Here is a 16,949-nt window from a genome sequence, read left to right on the forward strand (position 1 = left end):
GTTGCAAAGATACTTTAAAGGGAAGCAAAGTAGCAATGATGGAAAAGGTGTGTGTGTGTGTGTGTGTGTGTGTGTGTGTGTGTGTGTGTGTGTGTGTGTGTGTGTGTGTGTGTGTGAGTGTGAATGATGTGGATGTTATTTGTTCTGTTTAAGGATAAAAGTCACATCAAACTCAAAACAGATTGACGCAAACGACATGTTATAATCTTATATTCAGTCAATATTCAATAAAAAAATAAATAAAGACGACGTTATGAAATAAACAATTCACTTCGGGGAGTTTTAGGATTATAAGCTATGTAAATAAATGGGATGGCAAATTAAAAAGAGAGCCCTGATAATACGATATGATGATAATAATAATAATTCATTGCAGTTGGATTAAGTTGGAATGATTTCTTAAGTTATTTCACAATGTAATTGTCCATATACATCTATGGTACTGTCAACATTTGTGTGATAACCATTCATTAGCCTGCGTGTTTTATAATTTCCAACATTTATTTTTATTTTTTAAGCACAACAACAAAGAAGAAATTAGTGATATTTGATTCAACCAGTAATATAGCAATAGTACGTTATTTAGAGTTCACAGAGTGAAAATGAATGTTGCTCATTTGAAATGTCCTCAATAAAGATTTTATATATATTTTGGAAGCAGACTATTTGAGTGGCGACACTGAAAATATCCAAGGTGTAAGTGAAGGCAGCACTTTTAAATCCCGTCACATGACGCGTGCAGTACACCATCAATGGTGCAGTCTGTTTGTACCGTTTTGATAGAAACAATATAAAAGTAGTTTCAGTCACCTCAGGTGTCAGTTGAAGTGTCGGAGCCTAAACGTTAGTGGAGCTGCCGCTGTTTTGAAAAGCGTTTCCTCTTTCACGTCAACCACATTCTGATACTACATTACACACACACACACACACACACACACACACATACCGAGCTGAGCAAACAAGCCGCAGACACATCCCCTTCAAATCCTGCTGTAACGTTATAAACCTCCACACCTCTGTCAGCCTTTAACAGTTGCTTCACACACACAGAGGAGGGACTCAGGATCAGTCCGGTAAGTTTCTGCTGATATGCTTCCATATGTAATGTGATTTTAGCTGTCTCCTAAAACACAGAACTCCTTTTAATCTTCTGCCAGTTTAAAGTCAGCTTTTGGAAGTCTTGAAGCTATATTGTTGTCTCTGTATATTTAAAAAAAAATCACTAAATATGAACATTTAAAAACACAAAAATAATGTATGTCTTCAAAATGGAAAGTATTCTTAAAACAAATTGTTGAGTGATTAACACGAAACAAAAATAAATACATATTTAATTTTATAGAGCAAAAGTGTTCTCCACCGTGGCCACATAGTGGCTGCAGATTACACAAAGATGACTCTGTGCATGAGTGATTATTGGATTCGAGTGTCATGTAGATCTTTTTTTTATAGTTTAATGTTTGTCAATGAGGGAAAGTATGTGTAACTGTTTGATTGTGTGTGTGTGTGTGTGTGTGTGTGTGTATTGCGTCAAAGAATCCACTCAATGTCAGCATGGCACAGGACTCTATTATTCCTCCCGGTGTGAGTCATTATGTATGATTATTTATGATTTTGATTACACAACAATATACTCAAATGTGTGTGTGTGTGTGTGTGTGTGTGTGTGTGTGTGGTGCACGATGAGCTGTTCTTTCCATTGTTATCCTTCCTGTCTTGTGTCCTCTCTGTGAGCATTCCTTCCTCACAGCAGGGACAGTGAATAACACTCGGCCGCTCACTGCGACACAAATGATTTCAATGTTTCCAGTGTGATGAACTGTGTCTTTTAATCGGCAAAAACCTGCAATCTTGTGGAAAATATTGATGTGAAAACAGAAGTTTGTGAATAGCTACCAGTAGGGTGGAATTCATGACTACTGTATAGCGAATGACATCATCCACCATGAAGTTTTTACATCTTACCAACTAAAATTCACTATGATTTGGGACCAAACATAGAGGCTGAAGCCCATACATTGTTTGTATTTGATGTGTTTTGACACGCTTGTCTGTGTTGGACACATAATTAGTGCTCGATTGATTAATCGATTAAGCTTGTTGTTGATTACATCACCTTTAATCAGTCAACAACTGATTAAAGTTATCTTTTAACATCTACTCTTTGGGGTTTATATGACAATGTTGAAGTGATACAACAAGCTTACCTGAACAAGAGCTTAGTGTCCAGACACAGGAGGGCAGTATTACTATTACTAGTGAAACTGAGTCTGAAATGCTCTGAAACCGTATACATTTCTTTGCACTCAACTGTTTTATTGTCATATTTAAATCACTCCTCATGTCATATTTTCCTGGGACTATACTCTCGGTATTAGTGCAGTTGATGTGACCCCCCCCTCTCAGCTATTTTTCCTGGGAGCCTGCTCATATCTGACTTTCAGAACTGATAAATCACTGATTAATTGTCACTGTTGAGCAAGAAAGTGTGATTAATGACAGGCAGTGTTTAATGGGTCTGTTATGCAGGTGCTTTTATGTGTTAATGATTTATACATTATCAGTCTGATTAATGAGTTTATAAGCAAGGGAGTGTTTTCGGTACATTAGGCTATTGCTCATGCTTGTGTGTGCCAAATTATTCATCATCTGTTTGTTCTCACAGATTCGTACAATTCCGACGTGGGGGAAAAAAAGGGGATGGAGCAATTTAAGTTCCCCCAGGCTTAATGAATGGATTGCATTAGTAATGTCCTCCTGTACATAGGGTAGGGCTCACTGTTAAAGTGATTCCGAAAAAAGTCAACCACTTAAGGGTGTGTCTGGGTCTCTGTTACTACTACGGCATGCAGGATGGGCCAAACTCGCTCGGCTCTTTCGCACACCACCGACATTCCAGGCAGAGCGAAGTTGAAAGCAGGCGAAACAGCCCAGCGACTCCATATCTGCGGGTTTAGGAGCGGAGAGAAGCATCGGACGCACCAGTTAAAAAGGAATCCGATGAAAAATAAAGTGCTATCGTGTCTGGGAAGGAGAAAGCGAGACTCCAGCCCAACAGAAGCGGATTCAGTTTGCGGAAACGAAGCCGGAGATTCAGCGACGCACCGCGATCACAGAGTAGGAAAGTTGCCCAGGGACGAGGTTGTGTCGGGGGTAGAGGATCGTCGAGCATCCCCGGGCTGTTTGGAGTCGCCGTCCGGCCTAGATGACCATGTCGAAGCCACCCAACACGTCGTGAACCGAGAGGTAGCGGCTGGCTCGTCCGATGAGGTCCGCTGCGAGGAGCCAAAGCCCCAGCGAGAAGACAATGCCTCGGGTCCCCCGACGAGGGCCATGGAAGATCAGCCACTGGGGGGTGTTGTGTCTGAGGCTCGGGAGGCTCTGACTTCAGCCCCTTTCCTCGCCTCTGACCCGGACACTGAGCGGGCTTTCTCTAGCTTGTCCCCACATCAACCGTTGGGTCGTGGACTGACAAAAACAGACGATCACGCTGAGGGTGAAATGACGAAACGTGACTGCAGTCACGTTTCATGTCGGCCCACAGCGACCGGGGACCAACACGAGTGTTGTCCGGTGGAAAGTGAGAGCCCAAAGGACTCCGATCAGTCCCCTCATGGTCCTCCAGAGGGCCAGAGTTACGCTGGACCTATACCGACACTCATCATAACGAGAGACCCCAGCCCGACCCGCTCTCAGGGGACTCCGGCCCTGCTGACGGTCCGATCGGAGCTCAGCACCGGCTCGTGTCTGGACCCTCACCCGGACGACGAGTCCCCCTGCTCTGACAGCGGCTGCGGAGGGTCCCCTGCGCTGATGCGCTCACCGAGGAAGCTGTCCAACTCCTCCTCCATCGGCCTGTCCTCCGCCTCGTCCTTCGAGGAGTCCGAGGACGACTTCACCGGGAGCGACATCGAGTCCAGTCTGTCTCCGGCCCGGTCCATGTGCAGCCCCGACGATGGGACAGGGGTGAGTGCTTTTCCTGTGTTTTCCACCCAAAACACTTTTATTGAAACTGTCAATAATCATGAACAGTCACCTTATGAACTGTCAGCTGTACTACAAAAAAACAACAACCGTGAACAGGTTTCACTGAGTTTGACTAGCAAACATGCAAGTATTGCACAATCGACCATATACTATGGCAGCCATACAGTATGTATTCATCCCTCAACTGAACATATCATGGTGTCAGGTGTACAATTACTACACAGCTAAGAAGTGGTTTGAGACAAACAATGAAATAGAAATGATAACATGTATAAATCCATACACACACACACACACACACACAGGACACGTGCAGGAGCCTGAAAACACACTTCTCATTGTGGTCTGTTGTGCACGTGCATAATGACAGTCCTATCAGTCACTGTCAGTGGCTGCCAGATGTCATTATGTCAGTGCTGTTGGTCAGATCATCAGGCTGAAGTGCATGTCAGAGCTCAGATAGAAGATGTTCAAACTGTGTCATGTTAATTCACATGAGCTGTGCAAATTCCTGCAGCACAGCGTGTGTCTAAAGGGGTTTTGATGGATCACGTTTTTGTTTTAAGTGATGAGGAAATGTCAGTGATGACGACATTATAATATAATAATATAATTACAATATAGCTTTTCATTTGAAATATTTTGTCTAACGTGCGGTTCAAATTCCGGTTGGACTCGCACACTGATAATGAAACTCGACTATAACACATTTAAACTAGAGAAGAGGAAACTGCCTCTGATCTCCAAGCCCCACCTCTGTGCCTCTTTACTCCCAGTACAAATATGCTGCCACAGCAATCTACAAGTTAGTTTACTGACCCAGAGGCTGAGGGTTTTCCTCTCCTCCAGACATGAAATGCAGTTTAATTAAAGCTTCCAAGGCCCCCCCCCCTTCCAAGTCAGGAGGCCTTGATGTGCTGTCAACTCCAAATGTTTGGAATGAGTCGTCTCAAAGACAGGTTGTCTCCACTTCAGCCTTGCAGTACCTCCACTAATCTTCCCTGCAGAACCTGAATCTTGCATATCCAGGTTGTGCGTTCAGGCCGCATCACCAAGCACGCATGTTGACAGGTGTTCAACTGTATGCCATTCATATTACGCTGCACAAAATGTAGAAACCTGGCAGAAGTTGCACTCGTATATTTTTCAATAATTTAGCCCCAGTTATTTTTCCACAGTAGACGCTCCACCCTCGTCTGGTGCTTTGTTTTCTTTTTTTTCCAGAGAAAGAGAAACACAAGACACAGACTATGACTCCAGTCTGATTTTATGGTAGCAGTTTGGAACGTCTGGTGTCCCCACGTTAATACATCTTTACTGTCATTAGCTGGTGTCTTACATACTTTATGCTTTATCTGATAGCCGCACCAAACACTGATGCCCCATTGGTAGGTGGAAATAGGCCTCTAATCGAAGACTGATAACCGATGTTTTGCTGTGATTCATATTCGTGTGCTCAGGTCTACACAAACTTAAATCAGCCATTAATAATAAAACGGCTTGTAAGATCACAACAGGAGAAAGCGGCAAAGCGTAAATACAAAAACAAAGTCGCAACAAGAACCACAGTAAACACGATGAAGCTCAGCTTCATTATCCTGATATGTTATAGCTTAATTATTGTTGACAAAACATAAACAAACACAATTCATCATATCCAGTCAGATGGTCAGATTACTCGTCTTCTGTCCTCATTTGATTAAAATTCATTCTGGCCTCATTGTTATCGTCCTATCATACATCCCATAGGTTCAGATGATAAATATTAAGTCTGGGTTTATTATTATTATTATTATTCATTAATCTGCCAACTATACAATTTCAAAAAATACTGAAAGTAAACTCAGAGCCCGAGGTGACATCTTTAATATGTTGTTTTGTTCGTCCTGCAGTCAAAAGCACAAGAGATCAGTTTACAATATAACCAAACAGAGAAAAGAAGCAAATCTTCACATTAAAGATGCTGAAACCAGAGCGTTTGGAGTTGGGGCTGCGCATTATGTCGATATTATATAAATATCTTGAGACTGGATATTTTCTTTGGTTTTGGACATCGTAATATGGCATAAGTGTTGTCTTGTCCTGGTTTTAAAAGCTGCATTACAGTGAAGTGATTACATGATCTGAACTTACCAGACGGTTCTAGCTGTTCAGTTATTTCCCTTCACATAGTCATGATATCCACATTACTGATTTATTTATCAAAAAAATAGTTTGTGGATATTTAAGGTCAATTGATTAATTGACTGATAGCTTCAGATCTGTACAGCTTGTGATATTTCTCCCCACTTGGTTTTGAATGGGATTAGTGTATTATTTTCTGCAGCTTATGTCTTCAATATTCAAATAATAATAATGCCTTTTTGTTGCGTTAGAGGGCACACCGTTTTTTTTTTTTTTTTTTAACGCGTTTAATATAATAAATGGAAAAAAAGAATAATACAACTCCCATTACAGTATTGTTACTGTCTCTCCTGGTTCAGTCTTTACTTTTTGAGCTAAATCGTGGGAGTCTTTAAGAGGCTCATTGCTCCACATGACAAACACAAAGACTGGCTGCCAGTTACAGTGATGATCATTTGACCCAGCAGGTCAGTGGACACCAGTGTAATTTCCTCGCTGTTACACTGACAGCCAGGAAATGAGCAATCAGAGGAGTTGCACTGTTGTGACAAACGTGAATACGCTGGTCTATAAGTCACATTTTGTTCTCTAGTAGTTGCGTAAAACCTCTTCCTCTTTACGTCACACAGTAATTAATACAAAGAGGGTGTGTGAGTGTGTGTGTGTGTGTGTGTGTGTGTGTGTGTGCGCGCGTGTTTGTTGTTACTGGCTCTAAGAAGCAGCAGCCACGCTGTCGGCTCCCCGACGAACCAGTTACATTTTGTTCACCCGGCGAGGTGAGCAGGTACTTGCTCAAACATGCATACTCGGAGCGTATGATGCCGCGCTGCATTCAGAGTTCAGTGTGTCATGGAAAATTGGGCTGAAGGCAGAGCCGGTTGCTAGGCGACATCGTTGCCATATATGGTACATTTTTTTTTTTTTCTTTTTTCTTTTTCTTTTCCTCTCTCTACTTGTCTTGTTCTCTTACACACACACTCTCACTCTCACACACACACACACACACACACACACACACACACTCACAGTATCGACTCTGTCCCTGACATTTCAATGATATTAGATGCTAATTCCTACACACGTCTGCTCAGCCAACAATGCACATATTATTTTATAATTTATTATCAGATTACGAGACTCTCTCTCCCCCCTTATGCATGTTGCACCGAAACCCTGTGAGCCACGCAGTGGAACAGAGAACGAGAGGAAAATGAGTGTAAGCGGACAAAACGGAGACAGAAGATCCAGTGAAACTGTGATCACGTAGCCTACACGTGCTGATGATTCTTCTTATTTATGCGTCCTTATTCACACAAGCCACAATTGTAGACTTGTTTTCCGTGACACACATTGTACAAAGTCCCACACATCACTCCCACACCCCTTATACACATAATCCATGCTGCAAAGAAACACACTCCATGCTGTTTGTTTGGGTCCACATTTCTTTATAAACTATTATAATTCTGCAGCATAACAATATACCACACGCAGTGGTGGAGGAAGTATTCAGAGTAAAAAGTACATTATTTCCCTCTGAATTGTAGTGGAAGTACTTTCACATTTTCACCAGTACTATTTTTTACCTTCATTCCATCACTGATGACATTATGTTGTCTGTGTCCGATGAAAATTGGTGATTTTTCTTTTAATGGATATGAGATTTGATTATTTATTTCCATACCAAAAGATTAGATTTACCGTGCTATGAAAGAGAGTGCCAACTAACAATGGTCCTATTTGAGAGGATTTACCAGCAAATATTGAGTATATTTCCATGCTAAATGACAAACGAATACTCCATTATCAAAAGTGCTCATGAGTAATTGTCTGATTCATCCCTCACACACACACGCATACAGTGGAACAGCATGTACCACATTAGACAGAGAGGACACTCACAGATTCAGAGAAAATAACCACAATAAATACACACAATTAAATGTAAAGCCACGCCCTCTGCTGTTCCTTCAGTGGCCCACCACAGCGATGAACACTTCAGTCGAGGGAAAGGGATGTGGTTTTAAAGTAGTGAAGTAAAGCTCTGACGGTACCTGAAGACACGCTCGGTGTATGCACATGTAGCTGATAGTCGCCTGACAGGTTCTACACAAATACACCCCTCTGTGAGTTGCGTAGTGCTGAGGAATTTGTCATGCAGACAAAAGGAGAGTATGGGAAAGGCATGTTGTTCCTGCCCCCATGAACCTGGCAGGAGATTGGCTCAGCGTGGGGCTCAGGATAGGTCCTGTGGGGATTAGGGGATGAGAGCGAGACGAGAGAACAACGGTGAGACTGAAGGGAACCGGTTCAAGCACCGGTTCATGCAGGCAGATGGTAGAGAAAAAAGAGCAAAGTGACAGATTTCGGTATGTGGATACGCTTGATCAGTAAAGAAGATATATTGAGAAAGTGTTTCGAGAGGAAGGGAGGAGGGACTCCATGTCGAAACAGGAGAAATTTTGACTCGGGATGACAAAAGAGAGGGTGTAGAGACCGAGCAGGGGGTCAGTGTGAGAAATGAGTGTGAGCTTCTAACAGAGGAGGATTATTCACCAGGCAACACAAGCCTCAGTGTACAGCAAGGGTTTACAGCCTGAATACCTGGAATAAGAGAGAGCCGTAGCTCTGAGCCAACGGTAGACCCAGCTATAGGTGATTGTGAAGGATCTCGGGCCGACAGGGAGGCACATGGCCTGTGGAGATCCAGGGCCGATGGTGCGGAGGGCTTTGTGCTGGCTACGTTCCCGATTCGTCTCCGGTGCGGTGTGTGCTTGTGTCAGCGCCTGCCTCCTCCTCCACTACTGCTCTGTCTGCCAGGTAAGAAATAGAAAGTGGCACGTTTCTGTCCAGGGTGCAGCGATGCAGACTGACGGGTGTATATTTGCTGACGTCACGCTTCATCAGAAAGATGATACATGAGGGTAAATTATATCTAATATAGGTTTGGCCATTGAAATGTGAGTGTGATTAATATCCTTGTGTGTTGTTGCTGTTACAGTACATGATGATCCCTCTATCCGGGCTAAGAAGCAGGATCAGCATGTTTCCAGCTGTCGTACTTTAAGCAATCACTTTATTTGTCAGACTGATGACTTATGTTATAGGTACACTTAACTAAAGCGAATGCCTCAAACTGAGAGGTGTCAACTCTACTTTTAGATGGTAGACTAAATATTACCAACACAATTCACTATATTGTAATACAAACTAACAGCACCACACACGTTGAATCAGCACCTGTCTAAAACAATTAATCAAAAACTGAACATTAAAACCTCGGAGGAAGAATTAATGACAGGACTTGTTGTGGTAAACTGCATTAGTTGTAGCTAGGTGTACCTAATAAACTGGTAATGTGTTTAAACATCTTAATAGCCCAGCCAGCTGATCAAAGAAACATTAGATGAGTTGCAGAGGACTCTGTCCACAAAATAACCTCCCAGTAAAGAAGTGGAGTTTATGTTGACGTTACTCACTTAAGATTTCTTTCCTCCAAACATGAAACTTTTAGCAAAATGTGTGTAATTATTACATTTAATACTCAGTTGTTTGGTTAAAGGCTAAAAGACTGAAAACTAACTTAGAATAAAAAATGTTTCCTCTGTATTCATGTTTAGATGTCAAATCACTAAGTAAACAGTTTGAAAAGTAACTTGCAAATAAGGACTGTATTACCAGCCAAATACCCTTATGTCCCCCCAAAGCACAGTATAGTTCAGTATATTATAGTTTAGTTTAGTATAGTGTATGCTGATGTTTGTCTTCTCCCACATGATCATGTGTGTAAAAGGTGTGTGTGTGTGTGTTGGAGAGGTGAAGTAGGGGGCACTGTAAAGACACATTCCTGTGATCAGTGTGACTTCTCCCAGCATGACAACATTGTTGTTATCGTGTGTGTGTGTGTGTGTGGGTGTGGGGGTGTGGCTTCATAACGAACACCAGAGACATTACCAGACAAATGCTACCTTTGGGGAGAAAAACTTAAGTTTGATTGAGAGGACGTTGTAGAGACGTACAGGAATGTGACTTCCATTTGCCTTGAAGTATGGAAAATATAAATAACTCGAGCACATTCATCAGCATCGACTCTTTGGGGAATGGAGAAAAAGCTTATACAACACTGAGCGATGACATGAGCTCTGTGTTTTAGATCCGTGAGTTATATAAAAGAGAAAGCAGAGATGGTGAGGGTTGAACTGTGAGAGGTGAAATGTGACCTCGGTGTTTAAAAAGCTGGGATGTGTGGGACGAGGAGACAGCAACACAGTTTACTCAGTTTGAATGGAAACAGTCCACGTATCATTTCAACGGGATTATCTGCATTGAACATCTCCATTAGCAGCATTAGCTCTGGCTGTGACCGGTAATATTAGTCGGATACATTTGATCCCACAGAGGCAACACATTAAGCTGTCAGCTTGAAGCAATCAGAGAGAGAGAGCCTGATGGCAAAAGAGAAGTGAAAGAAGAGAAGCTGGAGATGTGGGTGTCTGCTTCACCTTTTCTCTGCCTGAGGAGGACAAAAGAAACTAATACTGTAATAGCCAGATGGAAAGGAGCCCAGGTTACAGTGGTCTGCTGGGTAAACATGGTGCGTGTTGTGTCCACAAACGGATGTTATTAAGGAGATTGGATGTGTTTGTACAGTGTTGGCGGTTTCTTAAAACGGCTCTTTTGTTTGGTTCAGCCGGGCAGGAAATGTCAATCTTCAGCACTTTTACAGAGGGACAGAGCATTCATATTATAATAATAATATATAATAGCATGTGATCGTTCTTAATATGTAATTTATTTCAGTGCACTGAATAACATGATATTCGCATATCAAACACTCACCAAAAAGACACCTTAAATTGAACTTAAATTGAATGGCACAGAGTAAAATACTGCTTAAACCTGAATGTCAAGTATGATAAACGAGGAAATTCCCTACATAGCTGAGACCTCAGTCTCGTAGACTCCTGTGTTATCAACCTTACACAAGGGGTTCTTAATTATCCCTTACAGCAGCACTTTGGAGCCAAGCGCTGGAGACAGTTTAACTGTCTGACGGTGGATTGCTTTCTGGTTTTAATGTGGTGTAAGGGTTGTGCGGTTATTTCCCTGCTCTATTTGAATACAACTGTCCTGAAAAAGAGGATACGTGCTGGTAAAAGGCTCACAGGGTTTCGAAAGGACGTTATCTCGTGTTGCAAATGCGGTGAAATGCGGTCAGTGTTCACATGTTTCATCGCCATGCTTTGCCCCGACGGCGTCAGAGGTGATGTCAGGGTTAATCTGTTGACGGGATGGACGGTCTCAGATCACAGGTGTCTCGTATTCACTCATTCCCCTCTGAAGGCCTCACATTGACCAGCTGTCTGACGAAGCACAAACATGTAAGGAAACAAGAGAACTTATTGTTAAAATGGTGAAAGCCCATGAAAACTTGGCATCAAGTTTTTCTCAATAACACAAAATATTCCAGACCAAATATGTGACTTTTGGACTCCATCACTCATAGTAAGGAACACATTTCAGGGCCTTAAAAACTTTTGAGTTACAAAACTGCATTCCTAAATTCAAATGGATCCCGTTTTGTCTTCTTCATCTTCTCGGGTAAACGCAGACCCTGCAGTTTCCGTTGTTTTATTGTGACAGAGTTTCAACGGAGCAGCTGTGGAAAGAATGCATGAAAGGAGAGCAGAGATAGGCTGACATGTAAACATGGCAGAGATATGCCTGACAGGGAGCAGCTCAGTCATTCACAGATGTTATTTAGTTATAAAAAGATTAGTTTTATTGTTATAGCCTCTTGTCCCTGCGTTTTATTACTCGCAGTAACACTTGTTGTGCCTCTGTCACATTCCGTTGTTCCTGTGTTAAACATACATTTGCAAAAATCATTGTAGGAATGATTAGAAAGACTGTAAATTGAGAAAGAGCCGGGAGAAATTATATTCAGTAACGTCTACTGTAATGTAACACACACACACATTTCCATCCTAAACTGGCTTTCCGTTTGTTGTGATTTCCCACACATGCACGTTCTAATCAATCGATGTCATGTTCCTCTCAGATTGCTGACGTCAAAGCTACCGTTGCACACTGTCCTTGCTCTGGTGTTTCCCAACACAGATAACCGTACTACACACACACACACACGCACAGTTTCGGACAGTAAGGCTCTGTTTTACGACACTGCAGGGGTAGCTTTGGTAAATGTTTTATGAATGGACTCTTTTACGTATGTTGTGCACCTGGCCAAAGCTAAAGGGGAGGAACGGTCCAATGTCTACAGAGGTGTGTGTGTGTGTGTTTGAGCTCACCACAGGGTGTGTTTTCCTTTAATGAATAATCATTCTCTTGCCTGTATTTGGCTCATTGCTTAATTGTGACTGGAAGAGAAGCCCTCACACCGATTAGTCAGAGCTTCAGATTTGTCATTTGTGTGACGATACAACGCCTTTGTGTAACAAGACAATGACGTTCCTCGTTTGTATTTTTCCAGAATAAGTCCTGGCAGAAATTGAAGACCATGGTCCACTGGTCCCCCTTCGTCGTGTCCTTCAAGAAGCGTTACCCATGGGTGCAGCTAGCCGGCCACGCAGGTATACAGTTTGCTTAACATCATCCCACATGCATGATTATGTCTTCAGTGTTTAATTCTGTCCGTCTCCTTCTCCAAAGGGAACTTCCAGGCCGGCGAGTACGGACGCTTGTTGAAGCGATTCTGTGAGTGTGAGCAGCAGTGCCTACAGAAGCTGATGAAGGACACATTGCACCCCTATGTGCCTGGTTATTATGGGATAGTACAGCGGGAGGAGCAGGATTATAACCTGATGGATGACCTGCTGGCTGACTTCGACTCGCCCTCCATCATGGACTGTAAAATGGGCAGCAGGTAAGACTCGGCACAGGGTGACGGCAGCGTGATTGTGGGGCGAAGCATTTGCCAAAATCATATTGAGCCAGAAACCATTTTATCTTTTATCATTTTACCTTGAAAATAGATGAACCTTCCTACAGATATCAGCCTTAACACAGTTTAACCCCATCGGTTATCTGCCTCTCTATCACATTTACTCTACATGATAATAATAATAATGGCTGTATTTGTAGTCAATAAAGTTAAACATTTAAACAGGTTTAAAATTAGAGCTCAGACTAAAACAATTAGAAAATGACAATATACACAACAATAAAGACTTTAAAATAAATGAAAATTTAAAAAAGGGAGGAAAAACAAAATATATCATTGAAACGCATAAAAAAGAAACTATTAAATATTAAACCTTTTTACGTTTCAGGACGTACTTGGAGGAGGAGCTGATGAAAGCCAGAGAGCGTCCGCGATTGCGGAAGGACATGTATGAGAAGATGGTGGCAGTGGACCCCGGGGCCCCCACTGAGCAGGAGAGGGCCCAGCAGGGAGTGCTCAAACCCAGATACATGCAGTGGAGGGAGACTCTCAGCTCCACAGCCACTCTGGGCTTCCGCATCGAAGGCATTAAGGTCAGAGGTCATCCTGGACTGTTAGCATGCCTGACTGTCGTACTTGGTGCTAGCGAGGAGACAAATAGTTCCTAACAGAAGTAAACCGACGAGTGGGAGTAAATATTTATCATTCTGACCACTGGATGGACCCCACACACACACACACACACACACTTGAGAGGAAATGGTCTGTTAAAGTTTGGGCTGGATGTGCAGACACAGAGGGAAATGTTTGTTCCTTCAAAAATAAATATAGGGCTGGTTGTCATGTTGCACTAATAGCTGTAGTTTTGCGGGAACTCAAACTGCTCATGACACTGAGCATTACAAGCGGTTTTGTTTTCACAAGCTGTGGCTGTGGCATCTTATATTTCTATATTAATAAGTTAGCGTGTGTTGTTTCTCCTCAGCTAAACACAGACGTAGTTATACTGATGGTACTGCACTGAGTGCTCAGCAGGAAACAGGGTTTGAAGCTGAAATGAGTCTAGAAGCTTTAAATTCATTACTTGATGTTGATATTGTCCTTGTGTAGGTAAAGATAAAAGAGTAAACGGAGTGAACCAAATATCTTTTCTTTTTTCCCTCCAGAAAGCCGATGGAACCTGCAACACCAACTTTAAGAAGACGAAGCACAGGGAGCAGGTGATGCAGGCCCTGGAGGACTTTGTAGCTGGCAACACTCAGATTCTGGTAGGTCACTCGTCGTTAGTACGTTACCACTTCTGCTGCTGTTACGGCTCGTCTTTCAAACAAACAAGCAAGGAAGCTTTCGCTTGTTACCTAGCAACAGGTCCTCGCCAAGAAAGGGTTTGCCGCATAACGCCTCCATAACAGCAAACTGTTGGTTACACACGTCAGGTTCTGTATGTGTTGAACAAACGATATATGATTTATGATCTTTAGAGGTGATGGTGACTTTTGGGCTCCTTCACCCTGTTTCCAGTCTTTATGCTAAGCTAAGTTAGCTAGATGCTGGTAGGATCTAAATATTGTTTAAATGTATTATGCTGCAACTGCATCAAGGAAGGACATGAGGCTTTAGACTCACAGTTAAGTGGAAAATAAATACAATAAAAGTGTTTTTTTGATGTCTTTATTTTTCTCGTTTTCTTAGAAACTCTACCTGCAGCGGTTGGAAGAACTTCGATCCGTCCTTGAGCTGTCGCAGTTTTTCAGGACACACGAGGTGAGACACACTGACACTCATTCAGTTCTCATGATTTCTAAACCGACCCGTTGGCCGAGTTGGAAGATTTTGTGATATCGTTCTGCCAGTAGCTTCTTTATACGCATAAAGCTAGACTCACCCGTCTCACCGGTTTCTCCGTCGCAGGTTGTGGGCAGCTCTCTGCTGTTTGTGCACGACGCCTCGGGGAAGGCCAGAGTGTGGATGATCGACTTTGGGAAGACGGTTCCCCTGCCGGAACCTCAGACCCTGGACCACAGGACTCCCTGGATGGAGGGCAACAGGGAGGACGGCTACCTGTGGGGCCTGGACAACCTCATAGGCATCTTCAGCACTATGCTCCCACAGACATCATGAGAGGGAGACTCCAATAGAACTTTGATGTCCAGATGGCGGAAGAGATACAAGATCGGGAGAGTTTTAAGAAAAGATTACACAAACTGAGAAGTATCCAAGTGTCTTTATCCCATTGTACCTGTGCAAGAAGAGGATGAACACAGGATTTCTATTGCAAAGTGGAATATGCCAAAGACCAACTTCATGCATGATGCTCCTCTTGGGGACAGATGACCTGTGATGAGTTGAGGCAAACAGTAGAAGGAAGAGAAACAGGGAGACTTGAATGCAGAATTGTAACTTTTGTCACATGGACAGTGTGAACTCATGGACCTCGGCAGTCACTTTTTCCTGCAAAGACACACGCTTTGACGTTGCTCATCTTCCTCCTCAACAGCTCCCTCTGTTGGTCAGAGTTGCACACGGCACTCTCACAACCATGAACTCCATCCAGAGGTATGAAACCTTTTCACGAGGCCTTCGAGGAGCATTGGGTAACGGGAGTGATTCTTTTTGTCATGGACCATTTTTGATGTTTCAGTAAACAGCAACACTACAACGCTGGTCAGACCACGTGTTAACTAAACTCTGTGTGTAAATACATTTTTTTATTTAATTTTTTTTGGCCTTGGTATAACCTCCTTAACTTGTTTGTACAATTTCTGTGCCTAGCTTTTTTTTAAAGAACAAGCTGTTTGATCATTCCAGTGCAGTGGACTCCTGCTATTTTTCTTCCAAAGAGTTCACCCACCTATTAACTGCTTTACACTATAATCCCAAAGTTTAACTTCTTGCAGAACAAGTGTTTTCTAAATTTGGATTTTTGTATGATAATGCAGTGAAACTTTGTTTTTCTCATTTAACTGTACAGTAAGCAGCTTGGCGGCCATGTTTGTCTGGAATTTATTGCACTACGGATCCTCACAAAGGCATCGAACAAATCAAGCGTGTCTTAAAATGGGAAGCAGCAGTCGAGTGCTGGGTTTACAGATGGAGACTTTTAGACATTTAGAACATGAATTTAATTTGTCGTTACCACTTCTTTCCCTCTGATCAGTGTTGCTTTAGATCTGCAGGGAGTTTTACAGCGAAGCAGTGGCGTAAAGGGTGAAATGAAACTGGAATTACCTGATTTAAATGGCAGGTCTGTTTTAAGGTTTTTGTGAGGTTTCACTTGTGTATCGGCTTAAACGTTAACTAACTGGAAATTTCAAACGTGTCTTATGATTCAACAATGACGCATAATCAAATACGAGAATGTCCCTTTTGAACACGAGGACGTTGCTGTAAGTCATTTAGCGACACTAAACACTTGGTTTGTGGGGTTGAATCTTGCCATGCGGGATGGAGCGTTTACAAAGAGACATTGTTTTATTTAGATATTAAGTCGCAGTACTTATGAGCATGTGTGTGTCATCATCCCTTGACTGGAATGCAGCAGGTCGGTAAAAACAACTTAGTCAGCGTCAGGCAGCAGTGTTTGGGCGTGTGCGTTAGTCGCAAACACCCGACTCCATGAAATTGGAATTCAAATTCAGGAATTCAGTTTTTCCATCTCCTCAGAGTAAACATACTGGGAGAGCGGAACAATCTAGTGTTTACAAAGTATTATATTTCTTCGCCCACGAATCCTCTATATTTGTAAAATAGCAAACTGTCAGGTTTTCAAACAGGGTGCGGCTTTATTATTTAGAAAACTGGATTGATAAACACGTTTTTTTTTATTTTTTAAAAAGCAGTGTATTTCTGCACAGGCAGACTGGTGAAAATTGATATTAATTCTCTGCTTTGTCCAAGTCATGGATTGCAATAAACTGGAAATAATTTGAGTTGT

General features: G+C 42.4%; 1 protein-coding gene across 2 annotated transcripts; it reads left to right on the top strand.

The window, feature by feature from the left end:
- The first annotated feature begins 894 nt into the window (after positions 1–894).
- On the top strand, positions 895–16,944 carry itpkcb (inositol-trisphosphate 3-kinase Cb). 2 transcript variants are annotated; one of them, XM_031861054.1, is made up of 8 exons: positions 895–1,073; positions 2,666–3,966; positions 12,605–12,704; positions 12,784–12,997; positions 13,404–13,608; positions 14,182–14,283; positions 14,708–14,779; positions 14,927–16,944. In XM_031861054.1, exons 2-8 carry the CDS (start codon positions 2,854–2,856, stop codon positions 15,134–15,136), a joined length of 2,016 nt encoding a protein of 671 aa, XP_031716914.1. In that variant the 5' UTR covers positions 895–1,073; positions 2,666–2,853; the 3' UTR covers positions 15,137–16,944. The 2 variants fall into 2 exon arrangements, with proteins under 2 accessions (XP_031716914.1, XP_031716916.1); XM_031861056.1 differs by lacking the exon at positions 895–1,073 and having other exon boundaries at positions 2,410–3,966.
- Positions 16,945–16,949: the final 5 nt, after the last annotated feature.

This window comes from Anarrhichthys ocellatus, unplaced genomic scaffold, assembly GCF_004355925.1.
Source record: "Anarrhichthys ocellatus isolate YVR2014 unplaced genomic scaffold, GSC_Weel_1.0 scaffold24, whole genome shotgun sequence".
Lineage (NCBI taxonomy): Eukaryota > Metazoa > Chordata > Actinopteri > Perciformes > Anarhichadidae > Anarrhichthys > Anarrhichthys ocellatus.

Coding starts and splice junctions, on each gene's coding strand:
- itpkcb (XM_031861054.1), top strand. CDS start 2,854: ATGGGCCAAACTCGCTCGGCTCTTTCGCACACCACCGACATTCCAGGC. Junction 14,284..14,707: donor CTGGCAACACTCAGATTCTG/GTAGGTCACTCG, acceptor TCGTTTTCTTAG/AAACTCTACCTGCAGCGGTT. Junction 14,780..14,926: donor AGTTTTTCAGGACACACGAG/GTGAGACACACT, acceptor TCTCCGTCGCAG/GTTGTGGGCAGCTCTCTGCT.